This window comes from Helianthus annuus, chromosome 3 (genome assembly GCF_002127325.2).
Source record: "Helianthus annuus cultivar XRQ/B chromosome 3, HanXRQr2.0-SUNRISE, whole genome shotgun sequence".
In the NCBI taxonomy this organism is placed as follows: Eukaryota; Viridiplantae; Streptophyta; class Magnoliopsida; order Asterales; family Asteraceae; genus Helianthus; species Helianthus annuus.
This window is the reverse complement of record NC_035435.2, coordinates 26,985,094-27,009,960: the sequence shown is the minus strand read 5'-3', so window position 1 is coordinate 27,009,960 and position 24,867 is coordinate 26,985,094. Positions and strand designations below refer to the sequence as shown.

Sequence of the window (24,867 nt, the reverse complement as noted above, 5' to 3'; positions counted from 1 at the left end):
CATGTGGGACAAGGCTTATCTTTGAAACGACATTCGCCTTTATGGCTTTTCCCACAAATTTTGCAACTTGGTGTGCTACCCTTTGTATCCGATTTCTTCGCTGTTTCATTCGTTCGTGCTTTCTTGGCAGGGCTTGGATTTACATCTTGTGCCCTCCGTTCACCGCGTTCTATGCTCTTTTTCAGTTCGATCTCCCTTTCCCGAGCAGCATTAATGATCTCGGTAAGGGTCTCGTATTTTGAAGGGGTTATGAACTCTCTATACTCCGCACTCAACATGTTGTGGTAGTAGTAAACCTTTTGTTCTTCATTTGTCACCAAATCATCACAGAACTTCATCTTGTCCATAAACATCCCTGTGATCTTGTCTATGGATTCACCCTTGTGTCTGAGTTGCATGAACTCTTCCTTGATTCTATTAATGACTGCTTTGGGACTATGGTGTTTAAGAAACGGCGTCTTAAACTCCTCCCATGTCATGGCCTTAGCCGCTTCACTTCCGATCTCCTTCTTTTTGTTATCCCACCAGTCTTTCGCTTGACCTCTTAATTGACTCGTACCATAGGCTACGTAGTCATTTTCATCACAATGAGTTCTCTTGAATACCCCTTCGATATCACTTAGCCATCGTTGCCACACTATTGGATCAACCTCTCCATTATATACGGGTGGTTTACGTGCCATGAATTCCTTGTACGAACAAGGCTTTCGTCCTCCGGGTTTTTCCTTTGCTAGATTTGAGTTATCTTCTAGTTTCTTGATTCTCTCGTCTACTATTGATAAAACAGTGTTTTGAATTTTATCAATGAAGTCCGACAAACTGTTTTCGATCGCCTTTCCAACCTCTTCGGCAATCACTACTCTCATTTGTTCGGTGACTCTTGGCACCGCATCATCATCACCTCCATCCGCCATCTTTAATACTGAAATGTTTGCATATATTGTTAAACATTCCATTTATAACACATGCTTTACTTGTTTTGATTCAATCAAGTTCATAACTTGATTCAACCGTTCTTGTTTCATGCATTTCTTGTGTTTGAGTGAGCTTAAACACTCTTTTTCATGCATATTTGTTCATGATTTATTTCTATATTCATCTAATTTTACTTAAATAATTAACTCTTACCGGATGTTTGATCAAGCTTGAACCGAACACTTATTGACAACCTTGAGCTCTGATTACCAACTTGTAAGACCCAGTTTAAAAACACTAGATTTAACAACATAAAACCTTGCCTTTCATAGCAAATTTGGAGTTTACAAAAACTTACAAGATTTGAAAACCATAATTACACATAACATTCACGATAATATCCCACGAAACCATATTCAAGATAGAATCTACAACTGTTACATAGTTTTAAAACAAAAGATCAAGTGCGGAAGCGTTCGCTTGAGTGTTCGGTTCAAATACAAATGCTTGATCATCACCCTTCTACTAGAAAACCTGAAAAACTGGACATTTTTAGACCAATGTTAGTATTAAGGTCTTGGGATAATAATATAATCAAAACGGTGTTTGAAAACCAATTAACGCAACCAAGAATAATGAAATTCAGTTTTTGGATCTGGGTGCTACCGTAACTTACGGTAGTCACCGTAAGTTACGGTAGCTCCTGGAAGTTTCTGACCTGCCGTAAGGCAGTAGCATCCCACCGTAGCAATTTGTTTGCTAACGTAAGTTACGGTATCACCGTAACTTACGGTGGTCACTGTACATGTTTTCTTGCTTTGTTGTTATTGTCATTCTATTGTCAATTTGCAGTAATTGAATCTTGTACATGATTATCACCAAACCAAAGTTAGGATAGTCATGTTCTAATTATTACCCGCTATCATGTTTCGCTTCCCCATAAGGGGTTGCTTAAGCAATAATCTACATGTTTAAATTCAAGGCTTCGTGTTTGTCAAACTACACTACTTGACATGTTTACCAATCAGAACCTTAACTCCAGTATTAGGAGTTAAGTTTCTCTACTAGCTTAGCGTGTCCGCTACACGGCTTACGCTTGGTTTATAACCATTCGTCACGTTTACTCTCAAGCTTGTTTTGACCCATTTGGATGCCAAAACTTAGGCACCAATCATGGTATTTCAAGAACCCTTTCTCTATCGCATGTTTTGACCCATTTTACTCGTTTGAGACGCGAAGTCACTTTCGTGACATATTGGTCTATCTTGATTACCATGCTTTATACTACGACATAAAAACAATAAATAATCTTAATGTAACGAAGCGGTAATTTCGTACCTTTAGAGCACGCCTTTCTCCCGTGAATTCCCTCCGGCTTGTCCGCTTGATGATCCGGACTCTTTGCCTAGGAAATTCAGTTTACAACTTGTTTAGAACTCCTTACATGAGTATTAACGCATTATTAGAAACATTCATCAAATCTGCGTTTTCATCCAAAATTTAACATTCAAATCCCCACTCAGGCATTTCAACAAACACCTAGCGGGTCAGATTTTCCTACAATCATTACCAAGTTCGTGACTTGCAATTTAACATCTAATTTCACTTTAATTAATAAATTTTTACATACATCTTGACATCAATATTTCTGAATTACTTCACCAATTCAGATTTTGCTAGAACAAGAGTCAAAATTTCTAGTATTCACCAAGTTTCCTTCAAGTTCATTTGTTCCCACATGTAAACCCCAAACCTTACAAACATGATGCAAAGTTTTGACAAGGAATCACCTAGGGTTTAACCCTAGACATCAAATTACTTCAAGATTCATTCATGCATTACATATCTAGGCTAAATTTCAGTTTTTCAAAATTAACCTAGAATTCGTGATGGATCAAAATACCAAGATTTTACATACCTTTTGATCCTTACAACGAGGGGTTCGCTAATTTGTGTTTAGAACTTGATTTGGAACGGATTTGAGGCTTCAATTTGCAGATTTTAGTGTAAAACTAGGGTTTGGAGAATCCCATGTTCGCCCCTCTTCTCCTTGATCGACCAGACACGCCAATTTTGGTGTGTTTGGTTTGGTTTTGTTACAATTAGTAACTATCTTTCAATTTTTGACAGCTTTAAACCCTTAACTATGATTTTCCTAAGTTTAAGTGTTTTAACCATATTATGAATTATTTCAAGACTTGAATTTAACTAGGTTAAGTTCCTAGTTGGTAAATTCTTGTTTGTTATTTCTTTAGAATTTTAATATAAGGATTTATATTTTCGGGGTGTTACACCAACCGCCTTATACTACACCAAGCGACACACCATTCAAGACTCACGACCCTACACATAACATCCCACATCCATCACACTGCTATAAGACTTATTACCCCAAACCGACCCCCAAATCAAAAGACTCAACGAGTCCTAGCTCTTACCCGTAATCCCCCTCTATGGGACAGATTACTTCCACCCATCATGATATACTACCTCTCCTACATTTTCATCATAAGAATTGTACAAGAGACTCCTTAGTACGAACTACAACCACACTAATTAAACATCATACCATAATCATACAATATACCCACCGATTCATCTAACGCGAACACATAAACACATAAGGTGGGAACCTAACACATAATCAGGTCAAATCACTAAGAAATGACCATAATTCGTCTCATATTGCCGCATGTAACCCCCCTCTTTGGGTCAGGTTACTAAATTGCAGCCATCGTCATCTCCCGCATAAACCGTCATTGCCACTAGGGCTAAAACATCATCACAAACCGTGACCATCAACAAAGCACCTCAAGGGTGCTTCTCCTGACCCGACGCCACCCCGAAGGTAACGAACCCATCACGAGAGAATCCCACATCAAGCACCTCTAGGATGCTTTCACACAAAAGCACATCGACACACATAATGTTAAAACATCGTTGTCATACTAGACTATAAATTAACCTCGTCACTCGTAACTAAATACCACTTATACTACAACCGTAGCATCACCATACCCTCATGACACGCCTAAGCAAGGCTACCAAAACTCTATCAACTCATACGCAAAGAAATATACCCAGCTATGAGAAAATATTTATTAAACATTTTTACTTCAAAACTTGTTAATTAATTTAGCAAAAATGTTGGTATAAAAATATACGTAAAACATATTATTACGCATGTATGCTAGCCCCAAAATAAACACTTAAAAAGGGGAGTTAGAACTCACTGGTTGCATGCTTCCAAGTTGACAAGCTAAGTGCCTCGAACTGCGTCCTCAAACATAACCTCGATGTGATTGCAGATCTGATAGTCTTCTCCGAGTCAACCCCGGCACCGCTCGTTCTCCTTCCGCCCTTCTTCTTCTTCTCTATTTCTGTTTCCCACGGCTGCTATATCCCTAGGTCGTATGAGGCTTTAGGGTTTTATCTTTAAACTTATTTTTTTATACAAAGTTCGACTTTGGCCCCTCAAAAATCGCATTTGTGCAACTTGTTTCCAAAGTTATTATAACCAATTTTGTATATGCGCGATCAAGCCCCCTTGAATCCATTAATTCTATTCAATCATGCCTTACATGTCCAGAGTCGTCAACCGATTCACATCCTATAAAAACTGGATCATTTATTTGTTAAAAATATAAACTTTGCGGATTTTCGGGATGTTACAAATTAGTCGTTATAAAGTCTCGAGTAATCTTGTTTTCGTCTTACTCTAATGTTTTCGCCATCGGTTGGGATGTGACAGTTATCGTCCTATGTTGGGTCTAACACCAACACCACACACCGCCACCCGCCTGAAAACCATTTATCAGATCTATTGTATGCTCCAAGGGTGTTGGAAAAAACATAAATCTCTACGATATATTGTGATTCCAGCATAGATTCATTTGTTTCTATTGAGATGGTGGTTGTTTAGATGGCTATTAAGTGTTTTACACGGTGAATACACATGACCGGCCCTAATGTTTTGATGTTTCAAAACATATTTAACAGGTGGTGGGTGTTGGTTGTTACAAGTGGTGGTTGTCTGGTGGTAAGCGGCGGTGGCTGTGGTGGTGGTGATGTAGAGAGGGAGAGAGTGAAAGAGATTGTGTGTGTGTGCATAATAATAATAATAATAATAATAATAATAATAATAATAATAATAATAATAATAATAATAATAATAATAATAATAATAATAATAAAGAAGTTAAAAAAATAAAAAATCTAGATTAAAATGCCATTTTCGTCCTCGATCCCTTAGCTAATTGTGGTTAGTCTTTTGGGACTGAATGTCACGTTTCGAGAATGCTAGGGAGGAAAATGGTAATTTTGAAATTTGATCTGAAATATTAAAAGTGAACAAGGCACATGAACGTAAATGACATTTAACTATTTTATAATCTTAGGGCATGTTTGGCTAAGTTTTTCCAACCCAACTTATGACTGATTGACTTAATCAGAAAGCTAAAAATGAGTTTTAGTGTTTGGCAAACCTAAAAGTCCTTTTCAAAATGATTTTTTGAGAAGGAGAAAAAGTCATCAAAAAGTCATTTTTGAGAAGTTAGGGGGCTTGTGACTTTTTGATCAGCTTATAACTTTTCAAAGATCAAATTACTAGATTACCTCTGATTTAACACTCCTTATATTATTGACTTATGAATTAATGTCCCTTAAGCTAAGCCAAACACTTTTTAAAAAATAACTTATTGACTTATTGGTTTTTCCCACCCCATAAACTAATCCAAACACTTTTTTAAAAACTCCTTTTCAAAAAGTCATAAGTTAATAAGTCCTTTCCAAAAAAAAACTTTTTAGGTAAAATAAGCTTAACCAAACATGTCCTTAGTATTGTTTAAAGGTGTTTTACATGATGAATGTTGATGGTGGAAGGTTGTGGTGCATTGAAATGGTTTTAAGTATATTCAAACAAGTTATGGAAAAATCTATTCTCTCTAATAAAGGAATAAAAACTTGGACACGTGTCACTCTCACAGACAACCCCAACCTTTTTTTTCCCGCCCATTACCCACATAACCCACTTGGTTATATGGATCATTTTTTTTACCCGGAAACAAAACACAAGGACATTTCCTACCCTTTTTATTAGACCCATTTTGTTCCAGCCGCACACACATTCACCCTATCTTCTCTCTGTACTCTCCATTGAAGCACATCTCAATCACCTAAAAGACAAATACCCCCTAACGATTCATTGAGGTATCATCCTTCAAACCTTTTACGTCATCCTTCCTTTGCTAATCTGCTAATAATCTTCTATTTGAAACCCTAGCGCGCGCACACACTCACACTCTCTCTCTCGACTTTCTTCGGCCATGTCATCCCGGCGGCTCATCGCCAACCTCCTCTGCTCCAACCTCCATTGTTCCCCGTCTGGATCTCCGTTCACTCACCCATAGATAAACAGAGAGAGAAACAAACCCACCCCCAAAAATCATTCCTTTTGAAGATCTTGATCGACAAAAACGGTGTGTGTTGTTGGTGTGTGTAAACTACAATTGGGTTTGCCATTGTTACCGGTAAAGAATCAAGATTTTTACAAATATGCAAAAGAAAAGAAAAGATGGAGGAAGTTCGATAAAGCTCCTGATCCTTATAAGCTCCCTACGGTGATCATCTTTAACTTTTTTTTAATATACGTAATGATTCTTGATTGGTGTAACTAGGGTTTAAGTGGGGTTTTTTTTTAAATCCTAATTTGTTAGTTAGATTTATCGTTTGAAATGTTATTGTTTGTTTGTTGTTAAGCTAATATTAAAGATTTGTTTTGCTAAAAGTTTTTTTGATTTTTTTGGGTAAATTTGATTATGGTTCCTCTTTTTTAAACCAAGATTGCTGTTTAAAAGTTTAGTCATTGTAAAAGTTGCCAATTTGGGTAGATCATTGTGATATATATGTGATTTTTTTTGGTTTTACAGGTCTGCAGGAATAAACATAAGCAGCCTCGGATTTGGAAGGATGTTAGTCATGTTAAAGGGTGAGGTATTATAACTACACTTCGGTGATTCTAGGAAGTTGTGGTGAAGGGGATTCCTGTCCTCTGATCAACACATACATACACATATTTTGTGTATCCATCGTAACAATTATGTAAATGACTTGGTAACTTGGTATGTCATAAACATAGCAACAGATCCACTTTTGGTACAGCTCCAACCTAAATTTACCACTCTTTGATTGATATTGTAAAAGTTGGAACCAAATCCATAATTTTTTAAAAGGCCCAGTCGCCTAAATCCAAAATATGAATACGCTGCATGGACCATTCGTGTAATTAGATATATATATATATATATATATATATATATATATATATATATATAGCGTATTCGGTTCTAATCAGTGTTCAATATACCGGTCTTACTTTATGTTGGTATTGCGCCTTTTGTTGATAACAGAGGACATATAGTTATTAATATTAATATCTTATTATTGACTGTTTTTTTCAGGTGGAATGTCACAAGGCCTCAAGAGTTTGAAGCAGTGAAGCGTGATAGGTGCAGTCAGCTCTCATTTCATCCATAATTATCATTTGATTTTATTGATATTAGTCACTAAATATGGTTTTTTTCCATTAATTATTCAGGGTCTTCAAGTTCAAGAATATTATGGTAACTTTTGTAAGCTCATTCCAACAGATGTTGACATTCCCACGGTTCATCAAGTTTACTCATGGAGAGTTTTACTTACAAAATAATTATTTAATTAAACCTTATTTCTTATTTCAGATTGGTTGTGACAAATCAATCATGGTAACTCTGTAATATGATGACAAATTGAAAAGATGGCCCAGAAAGTTCTTTTCAGGTATGATTAAAATTTACGGACTTCCTTAGTAGATTAGTAGATTCAGTTGTCCAAAAAGTTCAATTGTTTTTAAAAAAATGCCAGCGCTCTGGACTACACAGTTCAGTTCTTTGCAAAAATAAATTTCAAGGATTTCTTTCTATGCAAAAAAATAAATTTCAAGGATTTATTTACAGTTTAGTTGGTGCTTGCTATTCAAAATGAAATTGCAATATTTTTGGAATTTGTATTTGAATTCCTATTTTTTTGATGATTTATCAAATTTCCAGAATTTGAATTCCTATTTGGATAATTTATCAAATTTCGAGTGTACCCAAAATTATGTCCCGATATTTTTGGTAACGTGGCCTTTTGAATTTCTAGAATGCCAAATTTACCACGTTTTACTTTTTTTAAAATTTATTAAATTTCAAGGGTTACCAAAACTACATCCCGATATTTTTGGTAACCTGGCCAATCATCTTTTTGATGTCGGATTGACCACGTTTTAAGGTAACTTCTCTTTCTAAAATGGTTTTTTTTTTTTCTTTTAGACGGCTGAGATTTAATCTCAGCATGATCAACTTGATTAATTTTTTTTTTTTTTTGGAAACGGTTTCTATAACGCGGGATAAGAAAATAACTTCCTATATTTTTGGAATTTGAAATCATTCAGTTTTTAAAAGAGTATTATAAAAACCATCAAACACCACCTCTTATCTGATCGCCCACTACAACATTTTCTCCTCTTTAAGCCTATTGGCAAGTTCTTTATATAATTTTTTATTGTTAAACCATACTCTCCTCATGTATAATACTTTTTTACTTCATTTTTTTATGTTATGTTGACATTCATTTTCTTATAACTTCATATTTTTATTCGATTCACCATGAACTTCTACTTTATTACAGGTTAATTCATAGATCCTATGGATATCAACAGCTTGCTTACCAAAGAATGTGATGAAACTTCTTCAAGCCATCGTGTAACTTCTTCACTAAAGCTTCCCAATTGGCTCGATGATTTCTTGACGAAAACGGTTTATCATACTATGGCAGAAGTCAATGAAACTGATCAAACCCCCACCGTTGATCCCAAAACCCCAAACCTAGGCGATTCAACAACATCATCCCAACCAAAGCCCAAACAAATCACAACAATGAATGTTGCGGTCCCCATCCCCGATGTGGGACCGCAACTTCAAGTTGTGGTGGAAGAGTTTATTCTAAAAAGCGGCTCGGACGATGAGGAAGTGCGTACAGCCGCGAGGAATGATCTGAGAGATTTTATTGAGCGCGAAGAGATAGGGATTACGACGTTGCTGGTTGTGGTTAAGTATGCTCATGAGGTTAAGAGTGCTGATTTGTTGGATGCTTTTTGTGAAAGGGTGGCAGATTTGATCAAGGACAAGAAGGTGGTGGAGGTTAGACAGATTTTTGGTATAGTTAATGATTTTACACCAGAGGAAGAACAGGCTCTTCGTGATGAGCATCCTTGGGCTTTTGAAGATTAGGGTTTTGGTTGAATGTTGGTGGTTTAATTATAGCTTTTTTGGTTGTTATGAAAATATTAGGGTTTATGTGTTTTTACTGTTTATTGGGTTTGATTTACTCTATTCTTGATGAACATCTATGGGGTTTTGAAGATTAAGGTTTTGGTTGAATGCATGTTAGTTTAGCTTTATTGGTTATTATGAAATTATGAAATATTAATTAGGCTTTATCATTTATGTGTTAATTTGGTCTAATGTTTAGACTAAATATTGATATTAAGTAATTTGGTTATTATGAAAATATTAGTTAGGGTTTATGTGTTTATTTGGAATATATTATTTTTGAATGGGAAACATTTAATATAATAGGATAATATACTTTTCAAAATAAGTCGTGAATGATATTTTCCTAGGGTTTGGATATGATATTTTTTATGACAAATATTCTCGAATTTGTAGCTTTTGTTTTGTATTTTTTTTCTTCTCATATTGTCAATGTTTTCTTATCGTATGCAACTATGGATTGATAATCAATTTGCTTCAAGTTTATTGTGGTCATATTTATTTCATGTTTTTTAATCGTTTCTTATCTATTTGAAAATATATTATTTTCTCTGTCCCGTGAAATTCACGGGTATTAACACTAGTAAAGTAATATATTTTGGTATAGAAAAACTATCCAGAATTATAAAAATAGATCACAAAAGTTTTACAACCCAAAATGTATGTATAAAAAAGTTTAAAAGTATATTTTAGTAAAAGAAAATGCAACCTAATTTTCAAGTTATATATCATGGTGATACATCATCAATATTATTGCAAGTAAACGTCAACATAACATGTTCTCTTATTTAAGAATGATACATTATTTCAACAACACATCAACATATACTAGTCTTCTTCCATAACTATATTTTAGGTTGTTTGGATAGTTGGATTATAAATTATAGCAAATCAAATATCTATGAAATTGCAATTTGTACGTGTTCCAATCCCATATTAGTTCAAAAATTTATACTGCAGATCCTAATTGCTGAGCAAGATTATGTACTCTACAACCGGTCATAATCTGACATCATCAGTTTCAACAAAAGCAGGTAGCCCTTTTTCTGGTGTGGCTGCAATCCAATACTTTAATGGGGTACGAGTCATTGAAAATGGAGGATCTAAGGTTGTCTACAAAGTTTATACTTTTCTAAACCGGGTGCAACAATATAAGTTCGATGTTGGTGTTTCATGTGGAATAGACTACTTTCATAATTGTATTGGTGTATCCTGTGTAAAGTGAAAGGCTCTAATTACTTTTATGAGAAAAGTGTTAATATAAGATTACAGTTAGGGCCGGCTCCATGGGCCTAGCAACCTAGACACGGGCCTAGGGCCATCAAAAAATTAGGACCTCTAAGTTTTTAGAAAGTTTCTATAGGAGTGCAAAATAAATATTGTTTAGCAAAAAAAATACCATGTTTTAAAGCCCATTTCGCCTTGATTTCGAGCTATTACAACACAACCACCATCGACCGAATCATCATTATTTAGCGGCCTAAAGCCCATAAATACAGCCGCAATCATCATTCCCACTTCCCATCGCAACCAGCTTTCAATTTCTAGGCTATAGGCTATCACTAGCCGAAAAAAGTAAAGGTCATCACCCATGGCGTCGGGATTGAAGGAGAGTATATCGGTGAAATTAGGGCCCCCACTTCATAGTTTGCTTAGAGTCTCCAAAAACGTAGGAACGGCCCTGATTACAGTGTGGTGGAATTGACAACGTTTGCAATGGATTCAAAAACGCCTATTATTGATTCGGAATGACAAATAAATGTTATTACATGCATGTATTCTACGATGTGTATATTAAACGACATAAAACCTTGGTTTGAAACTGAAGTTGAAATGTTTTCCAAGGTTTGATATAATCGTTTGGCGAGATGATCCTTTTGTATATCTTTTGAACAATATACAGTTATGTACACAAAGCTCATATTACTTCGAATTAGACACAATAATTATAGTTTACCAATCTTTGTACACTTGTTTGAGTTGACCAAAAGTTGTCGAAGTCGACTATTCTTGGCACAATATATCAACGGTCGAGCTGGGTATTGATCATGAACGTTTTTTTTTCTTGCTTGTTTGTTTGTTCTTTTGAATATTTTTTTGTGATGATTTCAAGAATGTGGGATATGAAAAAATATCTGGTGGTGGATCAATGATTTTTTTTTTTTTTTTTTTTTTTTTGGTGATTTGGGGCAAAAAAACAGGTCATGCTTGAAGGGTTATGTCAAAATGGGTCAAGCTTGAACAGGTTAAGACAAAATGGCTTGGTTCAAAAGAATCACATTGGGTTGTTAACAAACGGAGCCAAGGCTAGCTCGAGCTCGGCTCGATTTCAAACCGAGCTGGTTCAACTAGGCTCGAATTCAAAATCAAGAAAAAATATTGAGCTTGAGCTCTGCTCAAAGTAGCTCAATCCAAACCAATAAACAACTACTTTACTCTTCTAAACAACCAAAAAAAATGCAACTAAATTTAGGCAAAGCGCCAAATTGCAAACATATTACAACCAAAATGGCTAAATATGCAAGTTAAAATTAAAATTAAAAAAAAAAAAAAAAAAAAAAAAAAAAAAACTTTTTATTGCGATAACCTTGGCTTTATAAGGGGATTGTGCTTTCAACTTTCTTTTTCCACCGATGTGTGACAACAACAAATCGAAAGAAACTTGTATATGTCAACTCTTTTTGTTCATCCACAAACGCAGACATAAATTGTTTCATTCACAATCGGTTTCAAGTGCTTCATCTAAATTTTGCTAGTCGGTGATTAATCGCTAGTCGGTCAGTAACTAGTAACTGAGTAATTTTTCGTTAATCAGCCAATTAATCGCTAGTTGGCCCAGTCGGGCCTAGTTGGACCAAGTTGGTCGGCCAAAAATGGGCGATTCCGGCCAAATTCCGACAAAAAAAACTGTGTATTCCGGCCACAACTTTTAAATTCCGACCAACTTACAACCAATTTATGTGAATTCCAACAATCAATTTTGTATACTTAAAAAAAGGAGTTGAGTAAGAGTTAAAATCTAGCTACTTAAAATATTTACCTATAAAAATGTGTATATGTATAAAAAAAATGAAAATTACATATAAAAAAATCTGATCCAATTAATCCCGAGTAGTCGCTAGTCCCCACCTCACCGGCCGACTAGCGACTAGCGGTTCTCCAACTTTGGTTACGCTCTAAATCAATTTGGGACTAGACGTTAGATCCCCAATCTTGAATCACCACAACAACAAAAAGATATAAACTTCTCAACAGTTATCATCATGTTCAAAACATTTCAAGAAACCAAAACACCCAAATCACACAACACATTCAAAACACTTGTAACATATCACATCACACTAGTAACCAACAACATAAACATCAAACTGTTCACAAATAAACACATAAACATCACTATACCAAACACCAACATCAACACCAACACAACACAACCCGACCCAACACAAAACAGATCACATAGTAAAACAACCACAAATCAAATACAAGATCCACAAGTAATCAACCACACTTCTTAAGCAAGCCTCTCATATCGGTCAGCGTCACGATCTGGGTTGACGCAAATGATAGCATAGAGAGCATAAATAATCCCAGGAAGATAACCCAGAATAGTCAACACCAAACATATGAAGAACTCAACCTGCAAAACAATAGTATTTCGTTCAGACATTTTCACAAACAGTTGGTGTGCATAATAAGACCACATCTTACCGTGCAGCAACCGTAGCGGAGACAGACACCCAGAGGGGGTAGCAAGATCGAGAGTATGATCTCGCAGAGGAGAAGACATCCTGATGACATTTTTGTGTGAAAAAATTGGGGATTTTTGGGTTAAAGAAGGGGAGTTGATGAGTTTTTGGGTTCTGAAAAATGAGAAAATTGAGGATATTGTCAGAAAATACGTGTGAGGTAATGGATGGCCACACATCTAACAGCAAAACTAGGGTCCCTTGTGTATGTGTTCGTTACAAGTTTAGTCCTTGAAAAAGTGTACAAGTTACACAAAAGGGTATTGGTGTGTTACATACATCGTGTTCACGAGGTTGATATTAGTTTGGATGTTTTATGTGTGTCACACGACATGAAAATCATGTTAGATAAGATCAATATTAAAGTTTATGCTAAAAACATATATGTTCATAAAATAGTTGTGCTTGTGCTTTCTTTTTTCAATTTCAATTTCAAAGTATTTAACCTTGAGTTTTTTAATAGAAATTACATTGAAATAGAAAGGTAAACGGGTAACCAGGCTGCGTCGCTACCCATTTATGAATAGCAAAGTCAAGTCTTGTGAAAACTACATCCAAAGATCTCGGGGTCATACCATTACTATGCATGACCCTTTGAACTTGCCTAAGTAGCAGGGCGGACCTAGCCTTAGAGCTACCCCTTGACGCTTCGGCGGTAGTGTAAACTTTGGAAGAATTTGACGTCTTTTCGATTTTGTTACCCCTTATTTTTTGAAACGTTGCCCCTATAACGATTTTCTAGATCCGCCACTGCTAAGTAGGTCCATTGCCTCTGTCATAGGGAAACCAAAAGTATCAAAAGCAAATGAGATAAACACGTGTTGGTTGTCAAGGCACACTTTCTCGTGTTTTGTCACTTTGTCCGAAGCAGCTTTTAAAGCAGCACTACCCCCCAAGCCCACCAGGGGGAAACCCCAGTTAGATCCACACAAGCGTGTTTCCTGCTGTCCATCCAAAGACCAAAATGTCGCCTGGTCTGAGAGTAGATCTTCCTTCTGATGGGTCTATTAAAAAATTTGCAGGTGCCTGTTTCTTAGCAGGAATCCCAGCGCGCCTGAATATGTCAAAGAGGACATAACTAACCAAATTATGTCGGTGCTTGAACCCTATGAGCTCTCTACACTGCACTGCATGCTCCTCAAAGGAGTCCAAACACACCTTATGACAAATAGGGCATATCTCATCAACCGGGAATAATGGACTAATGAGGCGATATTTAAGGATAGCACGGTACTCCACTGGCGAAATATGATGGCCTAACCCATATATAGGTATAGCGAGAAGGTAATCTTGGCATGTGGTGCTCGTAAACATTCAAAAACGGCTTTTTGTCTAACGGACATGTCAAACTCTACTTCAATGCCATGGCCAATTTTACTAAAAGGACCACTCGCCAATGCATGTTGGGCTTTAGGGAGCGGTGTCCTTATTAATAAAACCACTGAATTCGAAGCTTTGAATCGTATTATGAAGACAAGCCAAAGCACAAAAATAATTAGAATCCATATCACACATGCCACTGCCTCGTAAGATATGGTCCTGTAGCACCCAAGATTAGGCCCTCGAGGTCACAAAGGCATAGGATGAAGCCTCTATAGTTGAATACAACCGCAAACCCTCGAACCCAATAGGTAAGGAAGCAAGTCTCCAAGCCAGATATTTATATTTCTTTTAGTTTTTAAGTTTTGCATAAAATTAGGTAGTGTTTGTTTCGTGGATTGTAATGGAATTAAAATCTGCTCAAAAATTGAAATTTAATATGGAATCTAGGTGTGTTTGTTTTACATAATTAGATATAATCTCGATGGAATTGGAATGTAGATTCCCTTCCATATGTTGTTCAATTCTAATTCATTTTTTTTTTTGTTGAAACCAACAAATAAGAAATCGAGTCAACATTCCAATTTCATCAATATTTCATTTCATTCCATGAAACGAAGGCTAAGTTAGTTTAACTATTGGTATATGATGCCCATTAATAATTATAAAGTCAAATAGACAATTTGTGAACCCTTCCAATTGATCCTGGACCAACCTATTTAGCTAAACATGTTTATATGTTTAAAGCGGAATTCACCTAAACCCATGTAAGCTAAATTCCCAAACTATATGTTTAGTTATATTGTACGTACTTTGTGTGTTTGTCATGCCCATAGTGTATAGTTTGGCTGGACCATTCTAACACTAATATACTTAAAATAGTCGTCCCACGGCAAAAGGTCGAGCAGTTTTTACAAATTAATGGACTTAGTTAAAGGTATCAAACTATCAAACAGATGTAAACTGGGCTTGTTCAACACATTAAAACTATTTAATTGGACTATGGAAAAGAACATTTTAAAAACTGACATTTGGATAAGGAAATTTGGCTTTGCTAGGGTGTTCGTAAGGCTGTGGGGAGTGGGGCGTTGGTCGGGGTGGGGATGTTCTTCAACGCTAGCTGCTTTATCTCGGGTTGGAGTTGGGCATGGCGTTGCCCCTTTGGAGTGGGTATTCAGCCTGGCAGGGGGGGGGGGGGGGCTGGGTGAGTTGACTGGCTTCGGTTGACTACTTTAATTAAAAAAAATTCACATGGCTGGTTACGCCAAGCTAAGCCACGTCAGACCACACCCCTCATTTTTCAAAATAAGCTTGTGGATCCCACCTTTGCTACGTGTCGAGCAAAAACCCCAACACCCCACAGCGTAAAGCAGTCAGCTCATGAGCTACTTAAAATTGGCCCATTAAAAACTCGTATTACACATGACTTACATGAGATTTCGTCTAAGCTCTAAACTGAATCTAACCTGTAATAAACAGTTTCAAAAAGTACCCCGTGGTAATACCTCCTTTTCCCTTAAAAAAAATTCTTATTATTTAAACAATTATCTGATTATTATTTAAATACTGATTAAATATAATTAAAGTATATATTTATCACAACAAAAGATAATCATATAAGCAATTTGAATACTCTCTTATATCTTTTATTTTACTTTTAGATAAGATGTACCATACTCTATTTATTGAATTAAATAGTTGGAACCCGAGTCGACACTATAAATACTCTATTTAAGTTTATTAAAATAAGTATCGGATAAATATAATTGTATTTGAATTAAATCATTAATTGAATAAACGGTCAAAGGTAATAAGCAATTTTAAATACTCTAATTTTAATATTTAACTTAAATTCATTAGTTAAATGATATAAAGATAATTAGATTTTTATGTCCCCAATTTTAGCCTCATGGGTTCAGTCATTAGGGTAGCGTTTGGTACGAAGTAATAGAAGGCGGAATGGAATGATCCATTCTATTGGAATGAAAAGAAACATGTTTGGTTGTCAAGTGGTAATGGAATGGAGCATTCCATAAGGAATGTAAACCTTCCAAATATAATAATTTTTATTCCTTAGGAAGGTGGTGTTTTTTTTTTTCATTCCTTCAAGGAATGGAAAGATATATTATTATTATTATTATTATTATTATTATTATTATTATTATTATTATTATTATTATTATTATTGGTTTTAATAACTCACTCACGGCCGACACCACTACTGCCATAGCTGCCACAGTGACTACCGTCGCCGCCGTCACCCACTTCCGCCACCACCACCACCACCACCACCCACCTCCACCCCAGCTGTCTCCCGCCACCACCCACCTCCACCCCAGTCGTCACCCACCTCCGCAAAACAACACAAAGTAATGATTCATTTCATTCTCACATGGTAACCAAACAAGACATGGAATGGTAATGATCCATTCCATTACATCGTCCATTCCATTACCTCGTACTTTCCATTCACCCGTCTATTCCATTACGCCATACCAAACAGACCCTAGAAGAAAATCTCAACCTTTGCATTTAGAACTATAATATGGGTATTATCGGTCAACAATCTCTAGCTCAGCTGGTGGGTTGGTTGGTTGTCTCCATTGGAGGCGCCGGCTCGATCCCTGGCTGCTGCAGGGTGAGACATATGGGTGAAGGCTCGGCTCGGGATTCATCCCAGGTTCGAGTCCGACCGGGCGAGGGTTTACCCATTCCACGGGGTTCCGCGCATCAGGGGTGTGCTACGCTTTCTAGCGGTGGTCGAGTAGTCGGCCTTTGGACATAGCTTCGAAAGGGTGGGTTTACACGTGGAAAGAAGTTAGGCGTTCAAAAAAAACGTTGGTATTATCAAAACACATATCAAGATTTCAAAATTTCAAAAACAATTAATCTCAAACTATCCATGTTCATCTAAATGACAATTTATAAACACCACAGCTAATAAAATTTTAACGTTATCAAAGCATAGTAGTTTACCTTTTCTATTAGCATACCATAAAATAGATCACCACCGCTAATATTCTTCAATATTATTCAAAGAAAAAACCGAATATTTTCAGTACAGAGCCATATTTGAACCTACGAATGAAATTGTACAAAAAGTAAATGATCGGTTGCTTTTATTGTTTTCCGACAAAGAAAAAGAATACCTAAGTTATGTAAATTGTTATATGTATAAAGTAAGTCACTTATATAAATTTATACAAACATTGTAAAGTTACATGATTACAACATTTAAATCTGTGTAATACACGAGTCTATATTCTATTCTAGTTTAATATAAGAAAGTAAAATTCAACCTAACAAATGCACTACCCATGTAAAGCAAAATCTTTACATTTATTTCATCATTATTTTTTTTTTTCTCATTCTTAACAGATAACTACTTAAAAATCATGAAAACTAGTTATTTTCCGCCAGCGCGTTGCGGCTGGAACCCAATGACTACAAAAGGCGTGTCAGCAACGACAAACATATACCGAATATCAAAACATAAATAAAATGACGTGGTAAGGATAGTCACTCCGTCATAAAAAGGATTTTAAATAACCTAATATATAATAATAGGACCCACACGTCCTACACGTTGGAAATTCGGTTGTTTTCAGTTCAATTATTACGGTGCTAACATGTTAAAATATGGATGAGCTCGGTACCGGTTTCGGAAAATCATCGAAATTAGGTACCGGCACCGAAAATGCTCGGTACAATACGGTATAGTATTTGAAGGTAAAAATCAATAAATACAGGTATGGTGCTAGACCGGTGTCGAACCGAAAGTAACGATTTTGAAAACGCCAAAAGGTGGGTACCAATTTGGTAGCGAAAATGATTTGGTATAGTAAATTTGGTACCGATACGATACCGGTTCGTTTACAGGATTTGATACTATTTGCTCATCAATATTCTAAATATCCAAGTTAATTTTACATGCTACAATTCATTCATTACAGAAAAAGACAAAAAAGAAAGTGAAATAAGTTGTTGTGTATATAAAACCTCATTCAAACGAAATACAGTTTACTTACTGTGTGTATGAAAAGTAATCTAAACGGTGCAATTACTTGCATTGCTGCGTTGCTACAGGATTTGATGAGCTCGGTACCAACCGGTACCGAAAATACCGTTACCGAAATCCCCAAAAGTGGGTACCGGTACCGAATATACCTAGTATGGTATGGTTCGGTACCGGTCGGTACTGATACGACACCAGTATTTGAGGGTAAAACCGGTGAATACGTGTGCAGAACTGGTATAAAAAATACATCGGTTTGGTAAATTTGAGACCAATACCTATACCTGAGACCATCTGATTTTAATTTAACAATAAATCACTTTAAATTCTAAATAATTATATTTCTAATGTTAATTTAATAATGATTTTCTATTTCTAATGTTAATTTAATAATAATAAATCACTGTTCATTTAACTTTCTTTTTATCAGATATGAAAGTAGTAGATTTTCCGCCCTCGCGTTGCGGCGGGGACCTAATGTCTGTGAAACGCGTTTCGGCAACGGCAAGTAGATACCAAATATCAAAACATAAATAAAAATGACGTGGTAACGATAGTCACTTCTTCCTAAAAAAACGATTTTAAATGATCTAATATATAATAATAGGACCGACACGTCCTACACGTTGGAAATTCGGTTGTTTTCAGTTTAGTTATTACGGTGCTAACACGTTAAAATATGGATGAGCTCGGTACCGGTAACGGCACCAAAAGTACCGATCCGGAAAATCATTGAAATTAGGTATCGACACCGAAAATGCTAGGTACCATACAGTATGGTATATGAAGGTAAAAATCAGTAAATACAGGTATGGTGCTGGACCGGTGTCGAACGAAAGTAACGATTCTGAAAACGCCAAAAGGTGAGTACCAAATTGGTACCGAAAATGATTGGTATAGTAAATTTGGTACCGATACGATACCGGTTTGATTATAGGATTTGATATGATTTGCTCATCAATAATCTAAATATCCAAGTTAATTTTACATGCTACAATTCATTTATTGTAGAAAAAAGACAAAAAAAAAAAAAAGAAAACAAAATAAGTTGTTTTGTATATAAAACCTCATTCAAACGAAATATAGTTTACTAACAGTGTGTATGAAAAGTAATCTAAACGGTGCAATTATTTGCATTGCTACGTTGCTACAGGATTTGATGAGTTCGGTACCAACCGGTACCGAAAAAAGACAAAAAAAGAAAACAAAATAAGTTGTTTTGTATATAAAACCTCATTCAAACGAAATATAGTTTACTTACAGTGTGTATGAAAAGTAATTTAAACGGTGCAGTTACTTGCATTGCTACGTGGCTACAGGATTTGATGAGCTCGATACCAACCGGTACCGAAAATACCGTTACCGAAAATCCCCAAAAGTGGGTACCGGTACCGAATATACCTGGTATGGTACGGTTCGGTACTGGTACGGTACCGGTATTCGAGGGTAAAAATCGGTGAATACCGGTGCCGAACCGATACGGAAAATGTCAAAAGTTGGTACCGATTCAGAAAAAAGAAATATACCCGGTTTGATAAATTTGATACCGGTACCCGATACCCGATACCATTTGCTAATTTCTTGAGGATGTTATTGTTCATTGTGTTCATCTATAGATAAATTACTGTTCATCTGGTTCTAAAATTAATATATAGGTAAATATGAAATATGAAATATGAATAATATAAACTCGTGATGATCACAATTTGGCATGTAACACGTTTGCTTACTATAATATTTTCAATCAATTAACATATCACTAAAATATTCACTAAATAATATTTTCAAAATGCTCCTTCCATTTTAACAACCCACAAAAATCTAAAAACCTTTCTTTACAAAAACTTGTCATTTTGAACCATAAAACCACTGTCATAAATCACATTCCACATATCCAGCAAAGTCCTCTATTCATGAACATCATGCCCTTATAGCCACAGGGTCTTGCCAAGAGATCTTCCTCTTCCCAAGCCTAACACTCGCACCCAAACCCGAACCACCGACATTATTTAATAGACCATGTGTCAAAGATTTAAACGGCTGATGATGATCTTGTAATTCTTCATCTTCTATCTGTAGTCCAGAAACAGAAAATTAGAACGAATAGAACAACCAACGAGTGACCAGGAGTTTAAAAGTAGCAAAATAGGCGGGTCGGATAAAACGGTTGAAATGGGTCATTTTTTGGGTAAGGTTCAAAACCAAAGAGGTTAGGTTAGGTTGAGTTGACCCACAACCACTCCTTTGTTTTCATTTTTATAAATAACTAATGTGTTGATTGATTATGATTAAAAAACAACATTATTAAAATATTGTCCTCGATTTTAAAACAAAACGATTTAGAAATTATATTTGACCCGTTTAAGGTTCACATCAAACTAGACAACTACTCTGAGGGTTAGTAAAGTCTTGATAACTTACAGATATCTGGTTCAGGTCAATTACAGGCTTTTGGGTTTGACTTTGACTTTGACCCAAGTGTTCTTGACTTCCAAACATGTCTTTCTGCCTCAAATTATGAATTGGAGACCCCTTTGGTCCATTGACCCGGACCCTGCGGTTAGCAATCGCTCTTTGAAGTGATTGTTGTTTTACACCGTGTAAAGAATTTCCATGAATCATGTCGAATTCAGGTGACGGTATGCTTCGAGCAGTTTTTTTCTTCCCTACGGGTGGTAAGTTGTGTAGAGTTCTCTGCTTTCCGAAATTAACCTCGTCTTTTTTACTTTTTCTGAACTGGGTTGGTTGTGTGTTCGAAATAACCTGTTCTTGAAGGGTCATCGACTTGTTCTGCAATAGAAATTTGTGTCTTCGCCTCAAGAATCTGTGAATAAAATGAAACGGGTCAAAAAATATTATTTTAGGAGAATTGTTCTTATAAACATATTTTACATGTTAACTATTTCAAAAAAAAAAAAAAAAAGATTAAAAAATGAAGAAAGCAAGGTGTTGGCGGGTCAACCTAACCCAGCATCTTTTGACCCGTAATAAGAGAAAGATGTTGTCGGGTCATACCTAACTTCTGCTTGTAAGGTCAGTTTCTTTTGCTTCAAGGCCAGCAAATTGTTTCTCGCAGCCTCTGTTTCCTATAAAATTGAATACAAAATATGTTACAAATAAGATAAAAACATTACTACCCACAAATATTTCTTTGTTAAAAACTTGAAATTAAGAAAGATTTTGACCGAATCACTAAAAGAAAAGAGAAAAAAAAAAGATGCAAAAGAAACCCATTGTTTGTTGTTGCACAAAGTATAATATTTGTAGGGAATAATGGATTTTAATAATTCCAACTATTGTCCGTTGGCCGGTAACGGTCCCAACTTTAAAAATTCCCACTGGCGGTCGCATCTTTTCACGTATTGGCCTTCAATAGATCCTGACTAATAGAACCTTAACGCCGTTAGTCTCTGGTCGCCGGAAAACTCCTTTTTGGCCGGAAACCTCAACCTTTTCGTCTGAAACCTTTTTGAAACCTTATTACACACCATTAGGAACCTTTTCTAGTAAAAAGCCCCAATTATTAAGGTCGCCGGAAAAACTCTTTTTTTTTCGCCGGAAAACTTCTTTTTGGCCGGAAAACTCAACTTTTTAGCCGGAAACTCAAAGTTTTCGTCCCAAACCTGTTTGTAACCATAGATCGGACCTTTAGGAACCTTTTTCGGACTAAAAATGTTTTTCCGGCAACCGGAGACTAACAGCGTTAGGGTTCTGTTAGTCAGGGTCCATTGAAGGCCAATTTGTGAAAAGATGGGACCGCTAGTGGGAATTTTTAAAGTTGGGACCGTCGTCGACGAACGGGCAATAGTTGGGATTATTAAAATCCATTATTCCTATTTTTAGGAGTGTTATATGTTCACGGTCTGGTTCGGCTGGTTCTGATGAAAATTTGGGTCAAAACGCAAGGTTTCAAGAAACAGCAAACCAAACCGATCAAGTTATTTGAGTTAGCGGCACAGGCCAAATCTGTCATAACCGTTCAGTTGGACGTTTTGGGTGTGGTTTAAACCGGTTTTTAAATTTTTTCAAAATCTTTGGGCTGTATATTTTTTTAACAATCGACAAAGAATGGTTCATGAATCATGAACATAAACATATTCCAAAAGTGAGAAAAAAAAAGCTAAACAATAAAGGTATCGGCAGGTTCAGTTTACACGATCGGCTCTAAGTAAGTCTCAACCGAACAACTTGCTTCGGTTTGGGTTTCAACTGATAAATTATCAAGAAACCATTGTCACGCATAAATTAAGGGCATTAAATATCACAAGCATCACTTAATTAATTTCTCAAAATATATAGAAAAATATTAAATATCTACTAATCAAGTGATCATATATGATATATATGCATCAGAAACTAAAAACACATAAAGATTAAATATCATCAAGAACCCTAAAAGATATCAAATCATATGATCATAATAACAAGAACCCTAAATAATTTTCGGAAACTAAAAACACATAAAGATCAAAGATCATCAAAAACCCTAAAAGATATTGAATCACATGATCAAACAAACAAACAAACAAACCCTAATAAATAAGAACTTAAAACACAAAAAAAAAAAATCACCTGTTGCAACTCAATGAAATCTTGAACAAGGGTTTGATGTTTGAATCTTGCTCTATCATTATCATACTGATTCAAATCAAAAGCAACCCTCTTCATCTTTTTACTCATCAGACCACAATGTTGTTGAAATTTTAAATTTTGTTAAAGGGTTTGAAAGAAGATAATAAAAAGATGAGAGAGAGAACAAAGATTTAAATAAAGGAAGATGAAAGGGTGCAGTGGGGATGAGATGGTTTGTGCTTTTTCTTGTTGTATGTGATGATGTTGTGACCAAATTAAAAGCTTTAAAAAGATCGTGTTTGCAGAAGGGTATTTGTGGGAGAATCATGATTGAATTGGGTTTGTATGTGAGGTGGATTTGGTTGGATTTTGAAGATTTCTTCCGTCTTGTTTTCTTGATTTTTTTTTTTTTTTTTTTTTGTTTATTGTATTTCTTGTTTCAAGTGGATTATTGTGTTGCTTTGCGTTTCTACTTTCCTTGATCATGAATTGTGATGCTGATTCAAGGGAAATTACCAACTTGCCCTTCTTGTATAATGTCTATGTTTTGAGCTATTCCCATTAGTGACCTCACCTTACCCAACCCAAACCTTTAATTAAAAAAAAGTTAAATTACATTTTTTGTCTTTTATCTTTATATCGAATTCCAATAGATGTCCTTTAACTTCAAACACTCCACTCTGTGAATCAACTCCATCTACTTCAAAGAAGAAATCGAGTGGTCTTCAAAAAAAATAATACACAAGATAACACTAAAATCGATCAAATCTAATGGCACGCTACTGATACACTACCACAAAAAGAGTTTACAAACCGTAACCACAACCAACCCCATTTCATCTTTTTTGTTATGATCGTGCATGACCCACTTACCCTAAGAGTAATCTCTTTCATTTCATTTTTTGGTTAAGACTTAGACTGGACGATGTGGTTTCGCGCCCTGGTGAAATAGTGGTTAACCGAGAGGTTAGTCCTCGGTCGAGTCTCGGCAAGTAGGATTAATCCCTTCTTTCCTCGATCGATGATTGGGTCGTCCTCTAATCTGTCACCTGCACAGTGAAACACACCATGACTCGCAACAAGGAGAATGGGGTGAGGTTGCTCCTTGTTACCACCCTCTGGCGTGAGAATAAGTATTTGCTTTGGAAGCAAGATAAGTATTTAAGTAGTAATTGTGAGAGAGCATATTAGCATTACCTCAAACCTGGTTCGAGGTGGATATTTATAGTCGAAGAGTGAAGGAGAATAGGCCAATGGGCCGCTTGATGGGCCTAGGGCCTGACTGACAACTTACAACTTTTCGTAAACTTAACAGGAGGGCGGGTCACAGAAGTGTTGGGCGCACGCGGAGGTGTCGCCATGTATCCTGCTGTATCGGTTGCACGAAGGAACACCCACCACATGGTCTGCTGGGGTTGTTAGTCTATCCATCAGCTTTTATGCATGTGGGCTGGGCAGCTACGTATTGGGCGAGTCAGCTGAAGCATGCCACTTGCTGGTTGGTCACATAAGTCAAAGTGTCAGTTCCACCTATATAACAATAGGATGTGGTCTTGCGCCGCATCGCTTCGTGCGGTAAACTGTGCACATGTGCCAACACTTCCATTGCCGCTCTGCGCGCGCCCGCACAAGACCGCAGCATGGAAATGTGTTTGACAGAAAGGTGTTTTTTGCTTTTTCTGAAAAGCTCTGCGCAAGCTATTCTGTCTGCGACACGCAGACCATGCGCACACATTGCCACACGCAGACTATTTGTTTTTCCGAAGACGTTTCATTAAAAAATGTCTGCGTGAGCTCTTCTTGGTGCAGACTTGGCCCAGCCACTTCTAAGATCTTTCAAGGTCTGCAGAGGGTTAAACACCACCACTCACCACCACCACCACCACAGTTCACCACCACCGTCCACCACCCACTACCGTACACCACCACCATCATCCACCGTCCA

The 24,867-nt window shown here is 36.3% G+C and overlaps 2 protein-coding genes and 1 long non-coding RNA gene across 3 annotated transcripts; 1 reads left to right on the top strand and 2 right to left on the bottom strand.

Moving 5' to 3' along the window:
* The first annotated feature begins 6,011 nt into the window (after positions 1 to 6,011).
* On the top strand, positions 6,012 to 9,374 carry LOC110928875. Its single transcript, XR_002586718.2, has 6 exons — positions 6,012 to 6,533; positions 6,843 to 6,901; positions 7,374 to 7,421; positions 7,511 to 7,535; positions 7,653 to 7,731; positions 8,623 to 9,374. It is a non-coding gene; the product is annotated as an uncharacterized LOC110928875 (long non-coding RNA).
* Positions 9,375 to 12,549: 3,175 nt separating this feature from the next.
* On the bottom strand, positions 12,550 to 13,219 carry LOC110928874 (UPF0057 membrane protein At2g24040). Its single transcript, XM_022171930.2, has 2 exons — positions 12,978 to 13,219; positions 12,550 to 12,906 (listed from the first exon to the last, which is right to left on the bottom strand). The coding sequence occupies exons 1-2, from the start codon at positions 13,065 to 13,067 to the stop codon at positions 12,781 to 12,783; spliced, it is 216 nt and encodes a 71-aa protein (XP_022027622.1). The 5' UTR covers positions 13,068 to 13,219; the 3' UTR covers positions 12,550 to 12,780.
* Positions 13,220 to 20,076: 6,857 nt separating this feature from the next.
* Positions 20,077 to 23,364, bottom strand: LOC110928873. The gene is made up of 4 exons (XM_022171929.2): positions 22,923 to 23,364; positions 21,366 to 21,436; positions 20,772 to 21,174; positions 20,077 to 20,423 (listed from the first exon to the last, which is right to left on the bottom strand). Exons 1-4 carry the CDS (start codon positions 23,028 to 23,030, stop codon positions 20,271 to 20,273), a joined length of 735 nt encoding a protein of 244 aa, XP_022027621.1. The 5' UTR covers positions 23,031 to 23,364; the 3' UTR covers positions 20,077 to 20,270.
* Between the last annotated feature and the right edge of the window lie 1,503 nt (positions 23,365 to 24,867).

Coding starts and splice junctions, on each gene's coding strand:
- LOC110928874 (XM_022171930.2), bottom strand. CDS start 13,067: ATGTCATCAGGATGTCTTCTCCTCTGCGAGATCATACTCTCGATCTTG. Junction 12,907..12,977: donor TCCGCTACGGTTGCTGCACG/GTAAGATGTGGT, acceptor ATTGTTTTGCAG/GTTGAGTTCTTCATATGTTT.
- LOC110928873 (XM_022171929.2), bottom strand. CDS start 23,030: ATGAGTAAAAAGATGAAGAGGGTTGCTTTTGATTTGAATCAGTATGAT. Junction 21,437..22,922: donor ATTTCATTGAGTTGCAACAG/GTGATTTTTTTT, acceptor TCAATTTTATAG/GAAACAGAGGCTGCGAGAAA. Junction 21,175..21,365: donor ACCTTACAAGCAGAAGTTAG/GTATGACCCGAC, acceptor TTTTATTCACAG/ATTCTTGAGGCGAAGACACA.